Genomic DNA, 14,850 nt, shown 5'->3' with positions numbered 1-14,850 from the left:
TAATGCGATAGTAGGATAAGGAAACCTGTGCATCCACAGAAGCACTTGGTCTGGGCTTTAAAAGAAAATGCATGACTTCTGATCAAATGCACAGGAAAAACATTATGCAGAAACAGCAGCTTTGCAGAAACAAAGCTCATTCTTTTGCCTTTCCACTGTTTCTTCACTTCTATAACTTTGAAATTGATTGAAAGACTCCCTAGCCTTTTTTTAGGTGACGTAATGGTTATCAGTGCATATTTTTACATAAATGAGGGTGATGAGTGCGCAGCAAACCCCATTCCCAACGTCTTATGAGGCAGAGAGGAACGTTGAAATAATAGTTCAAAAGGTATAATGGAGCACAGAAAGTGATGCGGCTTCTCAGAATTATCAGATAAGAAGGGAAAAGCTTTCCCCACACTGAGCCTTCCAGAAGCTTGCGGTATATGTCCTTCATTCAGATAAATGCCCTGTAGGGTACAATCCTGCATCCGTTAACACGGCGGAAAGGGTGCAGTTTTCTTCATTTCATCTACCATGGCTCGATACTGAACGAGGCAGATATATAGCGCTCAGGATCACTTGCCTAGGTGAGTTCATTCGCAGCCATTCGGGGGCGATCTCCTGCCCGCCGCGCCCCACCTGCTGCAGGATGCTGCCTGGGCGAGGCACCCCCGGCTGCTGCAGCCCCCCAGCCCCTGCTGCTGTGCCTTCCTCCGGGCTCCCCCCGCCCCACCGCCGCCCTTCCCGCGCCGGACCCCGCCGCCGCCGCTCACCATTCAGGACGCTCTGGAGCAAGACGGCGGCCAGCATCCACATGCCCCTGCTCCTCGCCAGCCTGGCCGCGATGGGCTCGCTCGCCTCTCTCTCGGCACGGCAGCCGCCTCTCCCGCGGCTCGTCCCCGGCGAGGGGAGCGCGGCCAGCGGGCAAAGCAGTAGCTCCGTCCAGCTCCGGGCGCCGCTCCCAGGAGGAGGGCGAGGGCGGCCAAGGGGCGCCGCCGGCGCCGCCGCCGCGTCGGGGGTCGAGCGAGGGGGCTGCCCGCTGCTCTCCTTCAGCGCCTCGCCCCGCTGCTCCCACAGGCGGCCAGCTCAGGTGCGCCCGGCGCAGCCCCGCCACGCGCCCGCCGCCGCAGCCGCCGCAGCTTCGCCCGAGCAGGTCCACAGGTGGAAGGAGGAGCACAACGCAGCCCGGCAGCAGCAGCAGCAGCAGCGCAAGGACAGCCGACCCTGCCCGGTCATATCCGGCCCGGGCTCTGCAGGACGAAGGAAGGCAGGCAGGCAGGCAGGCAGGCAGGCTGGCTGTCAGGTTCCCGACGCGCGCCCCGGCTTCAGCCACCGCTGCCACAGCCAGGCAGCGAGCAGGCAGGCAGGCGCATCTTCGCTCTCCTCCCGCTGGAATCGCACTGATCCCTCGCCTAACCTTGGCTGCCTCCGAGCGGAGCGCACGAAAGGGTTAAGCCTCTCGCCAGCCGGCCGCCTCCCTCCGCCGCAGCCCTCGCTGGGCTGCTCTTAAAGCAGCGGCCCCAGGGCAGCCGAGACGCAGCCAGGGAGGGGGAAGGTGCTAGAACCGTCGGTGGCCGCTCTCGACTTTGCCCATGCCTCCCCCAGCAGTACCTGGTTTCTTAAGCGCAACTAACGGATTCACAAGGGGGTGGCGGCTCCGGAAGCCCATACGACGTTTTTCACAAGGCAGATTGAGTTGCGTTTCTAACCCTTACATCTCAGTGAAATGAAATACAGTAAAAGCAATTTACTTCCAACTATGGGAGCTGCAGAGGTTTTGGCCCTGGTCTCTATTAATAAGCAGGGGAGGGGGAATGAAGACTCCTGTTTTCTGACGCAAAGGGCAGGCCCACTCTGAATTTAGAATGAAACATTAGTTTTATATTTCTGCATAGTTTTTTTTAATCCTCCCAATGGCGTCTACATGAATGAGATTCTACAAGGCTGCAAAAAAAAAAAAAAACCGAGGGAGGAGGAGGGGGGAACCACACACACACACACACACACACACACGTGCCCAGAGTGACACACACACACACACACAAGTACAGATTCTCAGCTTCATTTTCAAGATGGCTACCATGACAACATCCAGACTGGCCTATTAAAGTGAAAACTGAAGGCAAGGGGATTTTACAGGCCTCTCCTCTGACCTCTACTGCGGTTCTTAGAAATATTAAAGGAAAATGTCGCACATAGGCTTCTGCAGTGCTTAGGTAGAGACTGGAATGCCTCAACAAAAGTAGCCTCTCAGGACCTAGAATTAAAGAGTAGTTGAAGTCAGCGTTTCAATCCAATATTTGGGAACAAAACATTTGGTGGGCTGCATCAGGCCTTCATATCATATACAGATCTTCAGACTATTAATCTGGCCAGCAGACAACTAATACTAAAAACTGAGCCCCCTTCTTTGCAACTTGTTTGGGGTTAATTTTAACTGAGCAGAACAAAAGCACATTTTATACCCAGTATGCATTAACCAAAACCAACTAGTTTCTCCACTGTTAATTTGCTAAAGGTTTGAAAACTTTTCATACATTTGCATGTGCTGACAGGCTAGCAGAAGTGTTAGCTTTTGTTTTCGGACATGTATCACCCTGAGCCAAGACTTCGAGTATGTACAGAGCTCCTCTCCTTTACAAAGGAAAATGGCTGCTGTTTATTTATTTATTTATTTTAAATATTTACAGACTGGGTGCACATAAAAACACAGCAAGGCAGTATACAATGTAAAGACAACATTGCAGTTTTAAAAAGCATCAGTAGGCCTACATATCGGTTGGTAAAAAGGAATTCATGTTTTAAAGCCCTGACTGAACAACTGTTTTGCAGCAGGGATGATTCCTACCAAACCTACTGGCAGGGGGTTCCACAGGACAGGATCTGCCACACTGTAGGCTAGGTCTCTAATAAAGGCCAACTGAACATTGGAGACATCATGGGGAAGCACCAGAAGTGCCCCAGCAGCACCTCAATGATTGAGATGGTGCATAAGAAATCCGACAGTCCTTAAGGTACTTTAGTCCCAAGTTGTTTAAGGCTTTGTGAATTGTACTACAGTCACCTAATGCCACAGTGACTCAGAGCATGCATAGAGTGTTTTATATGAGAAGTAGCATGTTTAACTAAACCAGGGCTTACTGGGACAGTACAAATGCCCATCCCTACTTTGCTCCTCTGCAGTCCTTTTAACGCAGGGTAGCAACTAAGCCAAACTTTGGCATAGTGTGTTGTCCGAACCCAGGATAATGTTTAAGATGCCTCCTCCTTAACCACAACCTGTAACCATAGGACAATATTCAGCTACATATGGTGGTTGAGGTAGAGTGACCTTCCAGTCCAAGGTTTGGTTAACATGCTAAGCCAAACACTGGCTTAGCTGCCATGCTGTGCTAGGAGAAGTGCAGAGGAAGAAAGCAGGTACAAGCTCCTCTCCAGGAGCCATTATGTTCACACAGCCCCAATAAGCCATAGTTCAGCTTCCTGTGACATGCAAAACCAAGTCAAGATGAGAGCCATCTTCAAACATTTGGCAGGCTGCATCACAGAGATGAAAGAGCTTTGTTTTCTGTTGGTCCAGAGGATAGGACCGAAATAGTACAAGGGAAGTGATTCTGACTGAACATTAGGAAGAACTTTCTGTTGGTAACAAGCTGTTTGGCAGGGCACAGACTGCCCTCGGAAGGTGGAAGACTCTCCCTGAGTAGACATTTGTAATTAGAACCTAGATGTCCACATATCAGGCATGGTGCAATAGTGATTTTCTTGCATCAGGTTGGATTAGAATGACCATGAAGACAGTTTCCAACTATATGGCTTATATCCAGTGTTAGCTCTACTCAGAGTAGAATCATTAAAATTAACAGACATGGCTAATTTAGTTTCATTAATTTTAATGGGTCTGCTCTTAATATGCCAATAGGTTCCAATCCTATGAATCTAGAGTGATTTCTTAATCAACAGTCTCAGATATCAGTCAGTTGCAATTATCCCACCTGGGGGGAGGAATGGGTTTTAATTTCCTGGAACACAAGTCTCTTGGAAGGAATGAAGTTTATACCCATTCCTGAGCTCTCCATAAGAATTTCTCACTGGAAAGGGTGGTACGGGTTTCCCTTCACTTGTTATTTTCCACAAGGCCTCACCAAACAGTGGCATTTAATCATTCATTCATTTACTATATTATCCCTCAAGGTACTGCAAGCTACATATATGTATTATCTGTGGCTTTGAAGGGCCAAGTGGTAAAGACTGATAACATCCAATGGATGGACAAATCCATTCCCACCTGGGAGGCCCCACACTAAAAGTATGACAGTTTTGCTAAAATGCTTAAAAGTAATGGAAGTGGTGCCAGAACTACTTGATTAACAGCTTCAGTTAGATTGTCCCTTTATAACAATATTAAGCTGAATCATCCAGTTACTTTAGGCTGCTGTCCAGAACAGTTTGCATCTATAAGTTCTGTTGAAATCAGTGCAGACAAAGTTTGCATAAATGTATTCCATAATAGGTGGAGAAGACACCTTCGGACACACTGACTATCAGCAGAAGCATTCAGCCCTCCTTAGGCGTACCTAAGCTGCCTTGCGCCCTTGGCAAGAAACTGTATTGGTGCCCACCCTCCCACTCCTACATTTTGGTAGATCAGCCACCTGCTAAAGGTGCAGGAAAACTTGGCAACTCTAGTGAAGAAATGATTTACATAGAGCTTCTCTAGCGAAGGGAACAGGGCATGGATGCTCTGTGTGATCACTACAGCTTCTATTCCATAGTCACACCCGCAGCATACATGTAAAGCACATTTGTAGCAATTTTAACAGTCATGACTTCCACCAAAGAATACTAGGAACCATAGTTTATCCTTTAAAGAGTTACGATTCTCAGCACACTTAAACTACAGTTCCCAGAAATATTTGAGGTGCTTTATACATTTGCTTTAAATGTATGGTGTGAATGTGACCAGAGCCTCTGGAAAAAATTGGTGGATCAAGGTGCAGACATGCAGAATAAAATATACAATTAGAAACATATTCAAAGAAAACAAACCTTTGCAATATATATATATCTCACGCACAACAATAGTGTGTGACTAGTGTGCTAAGCAATTAAGGAATTTTAGCTGGTTATTAATTTGCCTTTTTAACTAATCACAATGAATAAATTTTAATATCACTAAAGTCTCTGTATAACTGCCTGTTTAGATTCACTTTCTTCGGAGAGATAGCTCTTCTTTATTAAGATGAAAGTTACCACTTACTTTTAGAAAGAAAAGCCAGTTTAATCCTATGGAAAATCCACTGTATTCACTGGGGTTTGCTGACTAGTAGGTACAGCCTTATTAAAAAAATGGCAATAAACCCTATTATAGGGATGGGGGAGGGGGGGCTTGTGCCCTTGAAGGTGCTGCTGGACTCTAACTTCCAGGAGATCCAGCCAGGATTGCCAAAGCTCAAGTATGATGGGAGTTGTAGTCCAACAACATCTGGAGGGCAACATCTGACATACCAGAACCAAAAACCCTTTAAAAAGATTTCAAAGCCTTATCTGTAACTTTCACCACAGTCACTCAACTATAGCTTTGTTTAATAAACTAACTGATTACAACTGACAGCCCTTCTCTAACTCCTCCTTCCCATGGATCACGGGGGGGTCAGATGAACTCCCAACTTTTCAAGGAACACAACAGGGAGGACTTACAGGATTGCCTGAGCTAGCCCCCCTCCTGGTGCCCCCACAGCTAATGGCTGTGACCCCCTCACACACACATACAACTGGCATTCAAGCTTCTGGTTCCGCTCTGCCTTAATGGAGCCAGCTCCCATGACAGCAGGAGATTGTTGGTGAAGGAAAAACAAGGATGATTGAGGATAATTATCCTTGCAAATTCCCTCCCAAGGACCGGGGGGGGGGGGGTCAATGTACACATGTGGGGATTCCCTATGTGAGGGAGAGATCCTGGATCATTCAGGATCACTCCTCATATGGATCCCTATGTGTATGAAGGTGTGCACATGTAGAGCCTTTTCCCAGGCAGACTTGAGTGTATCACAGGCTGAAGATCCTTTCCTAGCTAGTCACTGCCAGCTCAGAATGGGCACGTTCTATTAATCTGAACGCATGTGACACGACACCATTAGGGAGATGGCTCTTTTGGTATTTTTTTGTACAGAAGGGAATCTCTGCAATCTCTTTGTACAGAAGTGGATCTCTTCAGCTACACAGTGATCCCAGTTACCTCCTAATTTTGCAACTGAAATGGCAGCCAGCTATCCCACTAAGTCAACCAGTCTTTTCCCTCCTTCCACACACACTTCAGATGGACTATCTACTCTCCATTGCTATGTTCTGGAACTTCTAGCTCTGGAGTGTATAGCTGCCATCAGAGTCAGTAGCCACAGAACCGACTTTGACTCTGAAACCAGGAGCTCTATTGGAACCTTACTTCCTGAACCATTGCATCTTTGTAGAAAATTACAGAGCTCCCAAGTGCAAACAGGCAAAAATCCAGAAGTGGCTTAGTGCTGGGCAGCACAGTAGCAGGTTCTAGCAGTCAGGTCATCACCCACCTATGTAGTAGTGTCATCCTCAAGTATTTTGTTTAATAAGCCAAATATTTTTAACTACTGGTTTTTAAACAGTTTCCTTTTGACTCCAAAGCGTGAGCTACCAGGGGTCACTTGCCCATCTTCCCCTTGACTCACCAAGTTCCACCCCCAGCCTAAGAAACAAGAAGGCACATCAGGCTCCAGCCCCCTGGCCACTTGAATTCTTCCAGCCCTCCCCTGGCCATATAACATTGCATCTTTGTCCCAGGGTCCCAGGGATACAGTACTTAGGACAACATGCCTCCATGGGTTACAAAGAGGCTGATAAACATTTTCCTTTTATTATGCAAAAACACAAACTCTCTCTCAGAAAAGCAGAGCAGCCGTACCTGCTCTAACTTATACTAAGATAGATGGAACAAACCAGACTAAACGACTCCAGGTAAGTACCACAGGGGGAAGTGGGACTGATCCATTACAGGCCACATAAACATACATTCAGTATACTAGGGTGGCCATACATCTGGAATTTCACGGACATTGTCAGGATTTGATAGTTGAAAGCAGTGCTTAAATTGGCAAATTCCTTAGAAATAGCTCAACAACTTTTGTGTCTGGATTTTCACTTTTTAAAATATGGCAACCCTAAGTATACCAACCACCAGGTAGTTTTGAAATCAGAAGCCCTAGCACCTAAAGTGGGCAGTGACTTCTCAAGCAAGGGTACGAGGGAATGAAGTAGTCTGGATGGCTTTTTAGAGAGGTTTTCCCTTTCCCCTCAGCTTTATTGCACTGTGTTGCCTTGAAGACTGGATTTTCTATGCAAGGAGGTCTTCTGTCACATAGCTCCTCCTTTCTAGCAGCAGCAGGCTGTCAGGCAATTTTCTGTAGCTGTCAGTGCAATCCTATACATGCCCATTCAAAAATAAGTCTCACAGAACTTACTCCATGGTACTTAACCTACTACTGTGAAAAAAGGAGGTATCAATGCAGGGGAAAGCCAAGGCTGAGGTGAGGGTGCTCTCTCTCTCTCTCTCTCTCTCTCTCTCTCTCTCTCACACACACACACACACACACACACACACACACACACAGAGAGAGAGAGAGAGAGAGAGAGAGAGAGAGAGAGAGAGAGAGGAGAGACCCCAACAACAACAAACCCTGATAATTTTTAGTTTTTAATACAAGGATTCCACACTAACAGTATTTCAAGATTATTGTACTCTTGTATCCTGGTTGTTCAAGCCTTCACCCAAATTGCCTTCTCTCCTTCTCACCTGATAGGGCTACCTTTGTGGAATTTATCCCCACTTTTCTCTGTGCTACACCATTTTGTATTATTCTTGATCCAATTAGCTCGACAAAAAAGCCCTATAACTGGAGGCCTTCAGATGTTTTGTCTCTCCCATTGCTGCAGGAATCTTCCAGAATGCAACAACACTATGTGTAAACCATTAGGTGGCACCACTACTAGGAAAAGCCATCTTGGTTTCCATACGGCTGCCATTTTGACAGCTTCAAATACGTATTCACATGCAGCATGTTTTCAAAACAGCAGGGGCACAGAAATGTAGCCATGGGAGGACATCACAGACAGGTCCCTATTATGTGGATTTAAATTTCAGAGCATCCATACACAGATAGTACAAACCTGCCCACAAACACACGTATTTGCCTTTATGCCATACTCTGAAGTCACAATTACAGATTACTTGCAGGAAGAGCATTTGTGAGGAAATGAAGGAGCATCTCTAGACCTGCTCTCAACATGGAGCCCCTGAGAGCTAGCTTCACACTCCAATATCCATGTGCTGTGTGCAGACATTTTCAATGGAGTCCCTATGCATGGGCCACGGCTTGTGTGTAGGGACTCTGTGAAACCAGAGTAGCCAGTTGGCCTGCCATCCCAACTGTGCAGACTCACTACATGCAAAGCTGCTCAAAAAGGGGGGTTCCTTTGGAGGTGCCCTGATAGAACTGGCTCATGGGTGCGATGCTGGAGGCAAGGTCAGCCAAGTAGACCTGCTCCAGACTAATGCATGCTGCACATGACACGGTCTGAAGATTATATGGATTTGGTTGGGTTCTCGGGAATAAAAGGCCCTTTCCCTCAGAAGCAAAGCTCATGATGTGGAGTTAGCAAATATTTTACATCCCTGCCAGTGAGAAAGGAGAAACAAGCATATTTGTCTAGATGCACCTGTACATAACTCTGTGGGCGCAACAACTATTGGCCGTGCTTTGTGTGGGGAGAGAGGGAATTTGATTAACAGATGGCTTATTTTCACGTGAATGGCCCTAATAAACCTGAACATCTCAACGCTACATTCCTTCACAAGGACTCCTCAAATCCATTCTGCATAAGCTATCTGTGGTCCCATCTGACAGACTAATTGCAGGAGAGAGATTTTTCAGATGAATTCCTCATTCCAGATGCACAAAGTAAAAATATCAAGGGAAGGGACCGGCTGTCAGCAGCATCCTCCATTCAACAGTGAAGAAAGGGATATGATACCTATTAACACATAATACAAAAAACATGTCTACCATTATCGCAAAAAACAAAACAAAAAAACAGGAGACAGGGCCGCCTTACCCATAGGCGCTAGGGGTGCAGGGCACCCAGGCGCTGACCTCTCAGGGGCACCAGGCCGAGAGTCTGGGGCCTGAGAGCTGAGTCCGGGGAAGAGCCCACCTGTTGGTCAGAGTGCCATGGCGGGCTCTTCTGCTGTGGGTGGCTCTGTGCTGCAAGTTCGGGGGCAACTGAGCCAGCGAGACACTGAGGCCGGCTCTTCCCTCTTGCATGCCTGGGATCTTTGCACCCCGGCGCCGCATATGCTTAAGACAGCCCTGACAAGTGGTTAAATAGTGACATTGAGTGTGGATGTTGGTGAACTGGGGGGCAGAGGGACAATGGCACAGCCCTGCTTCCCCTTAATTCCCCAGCCTACCTTACTGTAGAACACAGTTCACTGCTATGGTTCCCTACTTGCAAATTTCTCTAAGTGGATTTGTGGCAAACAAAGAAAGTTTGTAATCTTTCATATCTTGAAAGAGAAACACTCTTACTATATAATTTCCTGGAACATTCAAGCCTTAGCTCCTTATAAGGTCAGGCAAAAACGGTGGGAATCTCAGCAACCAGGACTTCATTAAGTACAACAAAATTATATGGGTGGGATAGAGGGGAGTGGATGAGGCTGAGAACATTTTCACACATTATACAGAGGTAAACCCAAGTTTGCCAGGGAATGCACATTCCACGGTTTCTTCCTGTGTATGATTAGTTGCATTTACACTTTTACATCAATGTTTAAAACATCCGAAGCACCTTATGTTTTAAAATGTTAGATTTGATGCAACGCAACAGATTTGGGAACAGAATTTGTCATATTTCGTTGTGGCTTGAAAAATAAAAGCACCTGCCATGTAGACAAATTATTTTAGATGCAACACTGGAGGAGGGGATTGTTAACCTTTCCCTCTATGTTGCTTTCAGGACTGAAACCCATCTGAAGGCCGTAATTTGCCCCATGGGGACAACATTTACAGCATGTACAAGGGATGTATACAAGCCCTAAAATGTGTCTTGTATCCAGACATTTTTTGGGGGGGAACCTATCATAGCTATTTCTGAGTTATTCTGTGAAGTGGTTGAGTGGTGTATATTCTTGTTTGCACATTTATTATTATTATTATTATTATTATTATTATTATTATTATTATTATTGCAGCTTTATGCCAGCCTCTTTCAGGTGATTGTTTGTGCCATCTAACAGCCCTTACAGACTTCCAAAGAACCTTACAATGTAAGTCTTTCTAGAATACTACTTGCAGACTTCTGAAGAGCTCTCGGTTTGTTTTTAAATGAAGATTTTAATATTTTTAAAAGCCCAACCACTACTGTGCTTTGACAAAAGCACATTTTTTAAAACAGTGTTCTTATTTTCTTCTTGTTGTTGTTGTTATTGTTGTTGTTGTTATTGTTGTTTTTCTTTATTTCTGAATGTATAAAATCAATAAAAATTATCATTCAAAAGAACATCCAGAGCTCTTCAGCACTCCACAGGCAAGATTTTAGACAGTCTCATTTCTTGGAAACCCCATGAATCTAGAAAAACAGGTACTACCGGTATACAGAAAAATATATAGAGGTGTATATGTCACAGAAAAGTACCGAAACAAAGCAAAATGAGGCTATGTGGAGGACCTGATCCAACCTGAAGTGTTCTCTACATCACACTTCAACTCAGGAGGGGGAAGCTCCAGATCAACCTGATTCAACTCATTAGTCAGCCTACATACAGAGCCATGCACACCTGTGGTATGATGCCTGGTTATGAGAGAGCAGAGGTTTTAGTCACAAGTTGCCCACCATGCCATTGGCCCCTTTAATTTTTTTAAGGAAAACAACAATGCAGGGAGTTGCTATCAAAAGTAACACTAAGCAACTCTTCAAGCAAGCGGGATAATAAATTTATTTATTTATTATTATTATTATTCCCGCCATCTGGCTGCATTTCCCCAGCCACTCTGGGTGGTTTCCAACAAAATATTAAAAATACAATCAAACATCAAACATTAAAAACTTCCCTGTACTTCAGATGTCTTCTAAAAGTCAGGTGGTTGCTTATTTCCTTGACATCTGATGGGAGGGCATTCCACAGGGTGGTAAGTGGGATGATGCCCACTTACACATTGGAACCCCCTCTTCTCCTCCATGCACCCCTAAATCTGTTGTGGGGGTTCCACCAACCCTGTGGAGCACATTTGGGAGTGGTAGGAGCATGTGGAGGTGGGAGAGAGTTCCATTGCACAAGCAGAAGTTGTTCCACTTGTGCAATTGAGTGCTTCCCAGTTAGGGGCCCGAGGACCCGTGGGGATCCGCAGAATACAGAGAGTCCACCATCCCATCCCATGCCTCCTTCCAACTGTATTTTTGTCATTTTTGCATGGTAATATCATGCTGTTTTGCTGCTGATACATCACAATGTTGAAAACCGGATATCACTCAGCCCTAGTCTTTCTTTTCTTTTCTTTTCTTTTTGTATATCCAAAATCCTTTGCTTATTAGGGGCTACCCCACATTTTATTCAAAAAATTGCTTTGCAGAGATAACTATGATAGATTCAGGTAGGTAGCCGTATTGGTCTGATGCAGCAGAAATATATATAAAAAATTAAATATATAATATATAAAAATTATTTTTATTTCTTTATATATTTCAACTATGATAGAGTTATCAAAATTTTCAAAAGTAGGCAGTCCATAGCTTGGCTTTTGAAAAAATAAGGGGGTCCTCAGTAATTAGCTAATTGGGAACCACCAATTTAGTTGGAAAGTGCCCATTATCACACGGAGTTTGAACCTCAATGGCAGATAAAGAAAAGATACTTAATGTAGATTAGCATAAAGAGCAGGGGTAGGCAACCTAAGGCCTGTGGGCTGGATCCAGCCCAATCACCTTCTCAATCCGGCCCGTGGATGGTCAGGGAATCAGCATGTTTTTACATGAGTAGAATGTGTCCTTTTATTTAAATGCATCTCTGGGTTATTTGTGGGGCCTAGGAATTCGTTCATTCCCCCCCCCAAAAAAATAGTCCAGCCCCCCACATGGTCCGATGGACGGTGGACAGGCCCATGGCTGGAAAAGGTTGCTGACCCCTGATAAAGAGGGCAGTTTTGAGAAGTGAGCTTCCAACTGTTACTACTGTCCCCAGAGAAGCTTGCCTGGCACCTTCCTTGTGGTATGTTTAGTGCCAGGTGAAGAGCTTTCAATTCTCCTAGGCATTTAAAATCTTATTTAAAATGTTAAAATCTGATTTTATTTATTTATTCCACTGATGACATGGACATTTTTAATGCTACATTTGCTTGCACCATATTTTTTGTATTGTAGTTTAACTTTGTGAGGACCCAGAGAATTATTATTGGGCAGCTGTTATAAATACTGTGACACACAGCTCAATCAACAAGCAGTAAGAGCAGGCACCCCCAAACCGGCCCTCCAGATGTTTTGGCCTACAACTCCCATGATCCCTAGCTAACAGGACCAGTGGTCAGGCATGATGGGAATTGTAGTCCAAAACATCTGGAGGGCCGAAGTTTGGGGATGCCTGAGTAAGAGCTCTCAGAGGATATGTTGAGCATGGTTTCCTGGGAATGAAGGTCACTGGAGGCTTGTGGTGTCCCTGCAATACATGAGCCTTACACTTTCCAAGACCATGACTGCCTTGGAACAGACCCATACACAGACTCACACCTTGAGGATATCAGCTCCAGCAAGGAGAGGAGGGAAGGCCTGCCTTGACCCAACCTGCCACTGCTATCAAGTCATATTCTTCACCTAATAGTTTCTATGGAACATTTTGATCCCAGCTTAAAATAACAAAAGAGATGCTTAACAGACATGGCTAGAGCAATTACTTTAAAACAAGGAGACTGGAATGACGGCTGAAGTAGTCCCTTTTTTTACAGAAACATATCCCACAGATATAAAATCACAGGATTCGAAGGGAATCCAGGCATCTAAGCCACTTTCCCCAAGTCTATAGCAACACAGAAATAATAAATGCCACAGTTATATCCAGAAGGTGAGAAAGTCTAATGAGCCAATGAACAGCACCAACAGGGATTTTTCTTCCTCCACCAGCAGTGTCGCACACACAGGTAGGCCACCACTAGGAAGACAGCATTCCCATAACAAGGACTATACTGTGATCTAGATGCAGGCTCAAATGTTTGATGAGCCTTGCAACACAATCCTGTTCATGTCTACTCAGTAGACATATATATATATTTCCCACTTTTTTCTCTTTCCATCCATAACCTTGACCAATCTCTCCTCCCTCTTGAAATAATAATAAAATTTATAATCAAAAACCTGACCAGAGGCTTGTCTTAGTCTTATGTGTAGCACTTAAAAGACATTATGTTTTATATTTGTTCAATATCATTGTTGATATTGTATTTTATATTATTGGTAAAAATAATAATGTTTAGATACTAATGGATACTTCATGTATTTCCAAAAAAATCAGGTGCTTGCAGGGCTGACCTTCAGTTTATGGTACACTCAAAACCACTCAAGGTTTTTTCTCAGCCCCAAGAGAACAATGTCAATGTGAAGAAGGAACTCAAATAATGATTATGTGCCAAGGTGGCACAGTGCTCAAACATAAGAGTATTTATTCAGTTTTCATGTAAAGAAAGGATATTCGAAAGAGCTCCCACATGACCAACTATGCAATGTATAGAATCTGACGTACTCTCTGAGGAGGTGAGCTTTGATGCAGGTTGTGGCATTCAGAAGAGGGCAGTCACGTGTGAGGAACATACTATCTTCAACATTTGAATTAGCCCTGACACACACACACAAACAGGACCATTTATTCAGTAATGGTTCAGGCCACTACTGTATCTATCTACAGCTTTTCTAGCACAAGCCTGATGTGTAATGGAACAGTTTTGTGGGGAAATAAGATTAAATATCTCAGAGTTGTTTGAATTAGCTTGTGCTATATTCACCCATTTTATGCAATGGAACTAAAATAAAGTATACAGAATGTGAGTAAATGTTTTTTTAAAAAAATAACTAATCTGCCCCATTGTTTTGCATCAAGTAATACGTACTTGTAAACTGCTTAAGAGTTTTTTCTCTTAAAATGTTAAGCAGTGTACAAATTGCCTACATAAAATAAAAATGAAAATAAAGCCTGAACATTGACAGCTCGCTTAACATTAACTATAGGAACGTTTTCCACAATATTTTGAAAATGTGACCCAATAGCAATGCTTAAGGTAGCCTATATTTCTTTCTTTAGAGAAGAAAAAAATCAAACCAAGCCCCACCCCACTTCTAGAGCTACATTTTACTATTTTAGCAGTCATCTCTTGTTACTGCAGAAAATGGCATAAAACGCGTGCAAACTTGTGACCGTGACCCAACAGAAATAAAATCCCAACGTTCATTGTCTTCTCTTCGGGAGAAACACGGCACAAGAATAAACGTCAGCTGTGTATTCCGCACAGTTCCCTCGCCGTCAGAGAAACTGCAGCCGCTCCCCGTTTGCAAGTCGAGGGCTGTCCCTTGCCTAGGTGAGTTCATTCGCAGCCATTCGGGGGCGATCTCCTGCCCGCCGCGCCCCACCTGCTGCAGGATGCTGCCTGGGCGAGGCACCCCGGCTGCTGCAGCCCCCCAGCCCCTGCTGCTGTGCCTTCCTCCGGGCTCCCCCCCGCCCGCCCGCCGCCCTTCCCGCGCCGGACCCCGCCGCCGCCGCCGCCGCTCACCATTCAGGACGCTCTGGAGCAAGACGGC

At 44.9% G+C, this 14,850-nt stretch overlaps 1 protein-coding gene across 1 annotated transcript in view; it reads right to left on the bottom strand.

The window, feature by feature from the left end:
- The window catches only part of DSCAM (DS cell adhesion molecule), a 333,629-nt gene extending 332,784 nt beyond the window's left edge, over nucleotides 1-845 (bottom strand). Inside the window, exon 1 of the mRNA XM_035116259.2 lies at nucleotides 759-845. Within this exon, the coding sequence (XP_034972150.1) occupies nucleotides 759-801 (43 nt within the window). The 5' untranslated portion in view covers nucleotides 802-845. The remainder of the gene's footprint in view (nucleotides 1-758) is intronic.
- Nucleotides 846-14,850: the final 14,005 nt, after the last annotated feature.

Source organism: Zootoca vivipara, chromosome 4, assembly GCF_963506605.1.
Source record: "Zootoca vivipara chromosome 4, rZooViv1.1, whole genome shotgun sequence".
Lineage (NCBI taxonomy): Eukaryota > Metazoa > Chordata > Lepidosauria > Squamata > Lacertidae > Zootoca > Zootoca vivipara.
This window is presented reverse-complemented; position numbering and strand designations above follow the sequence as displayed.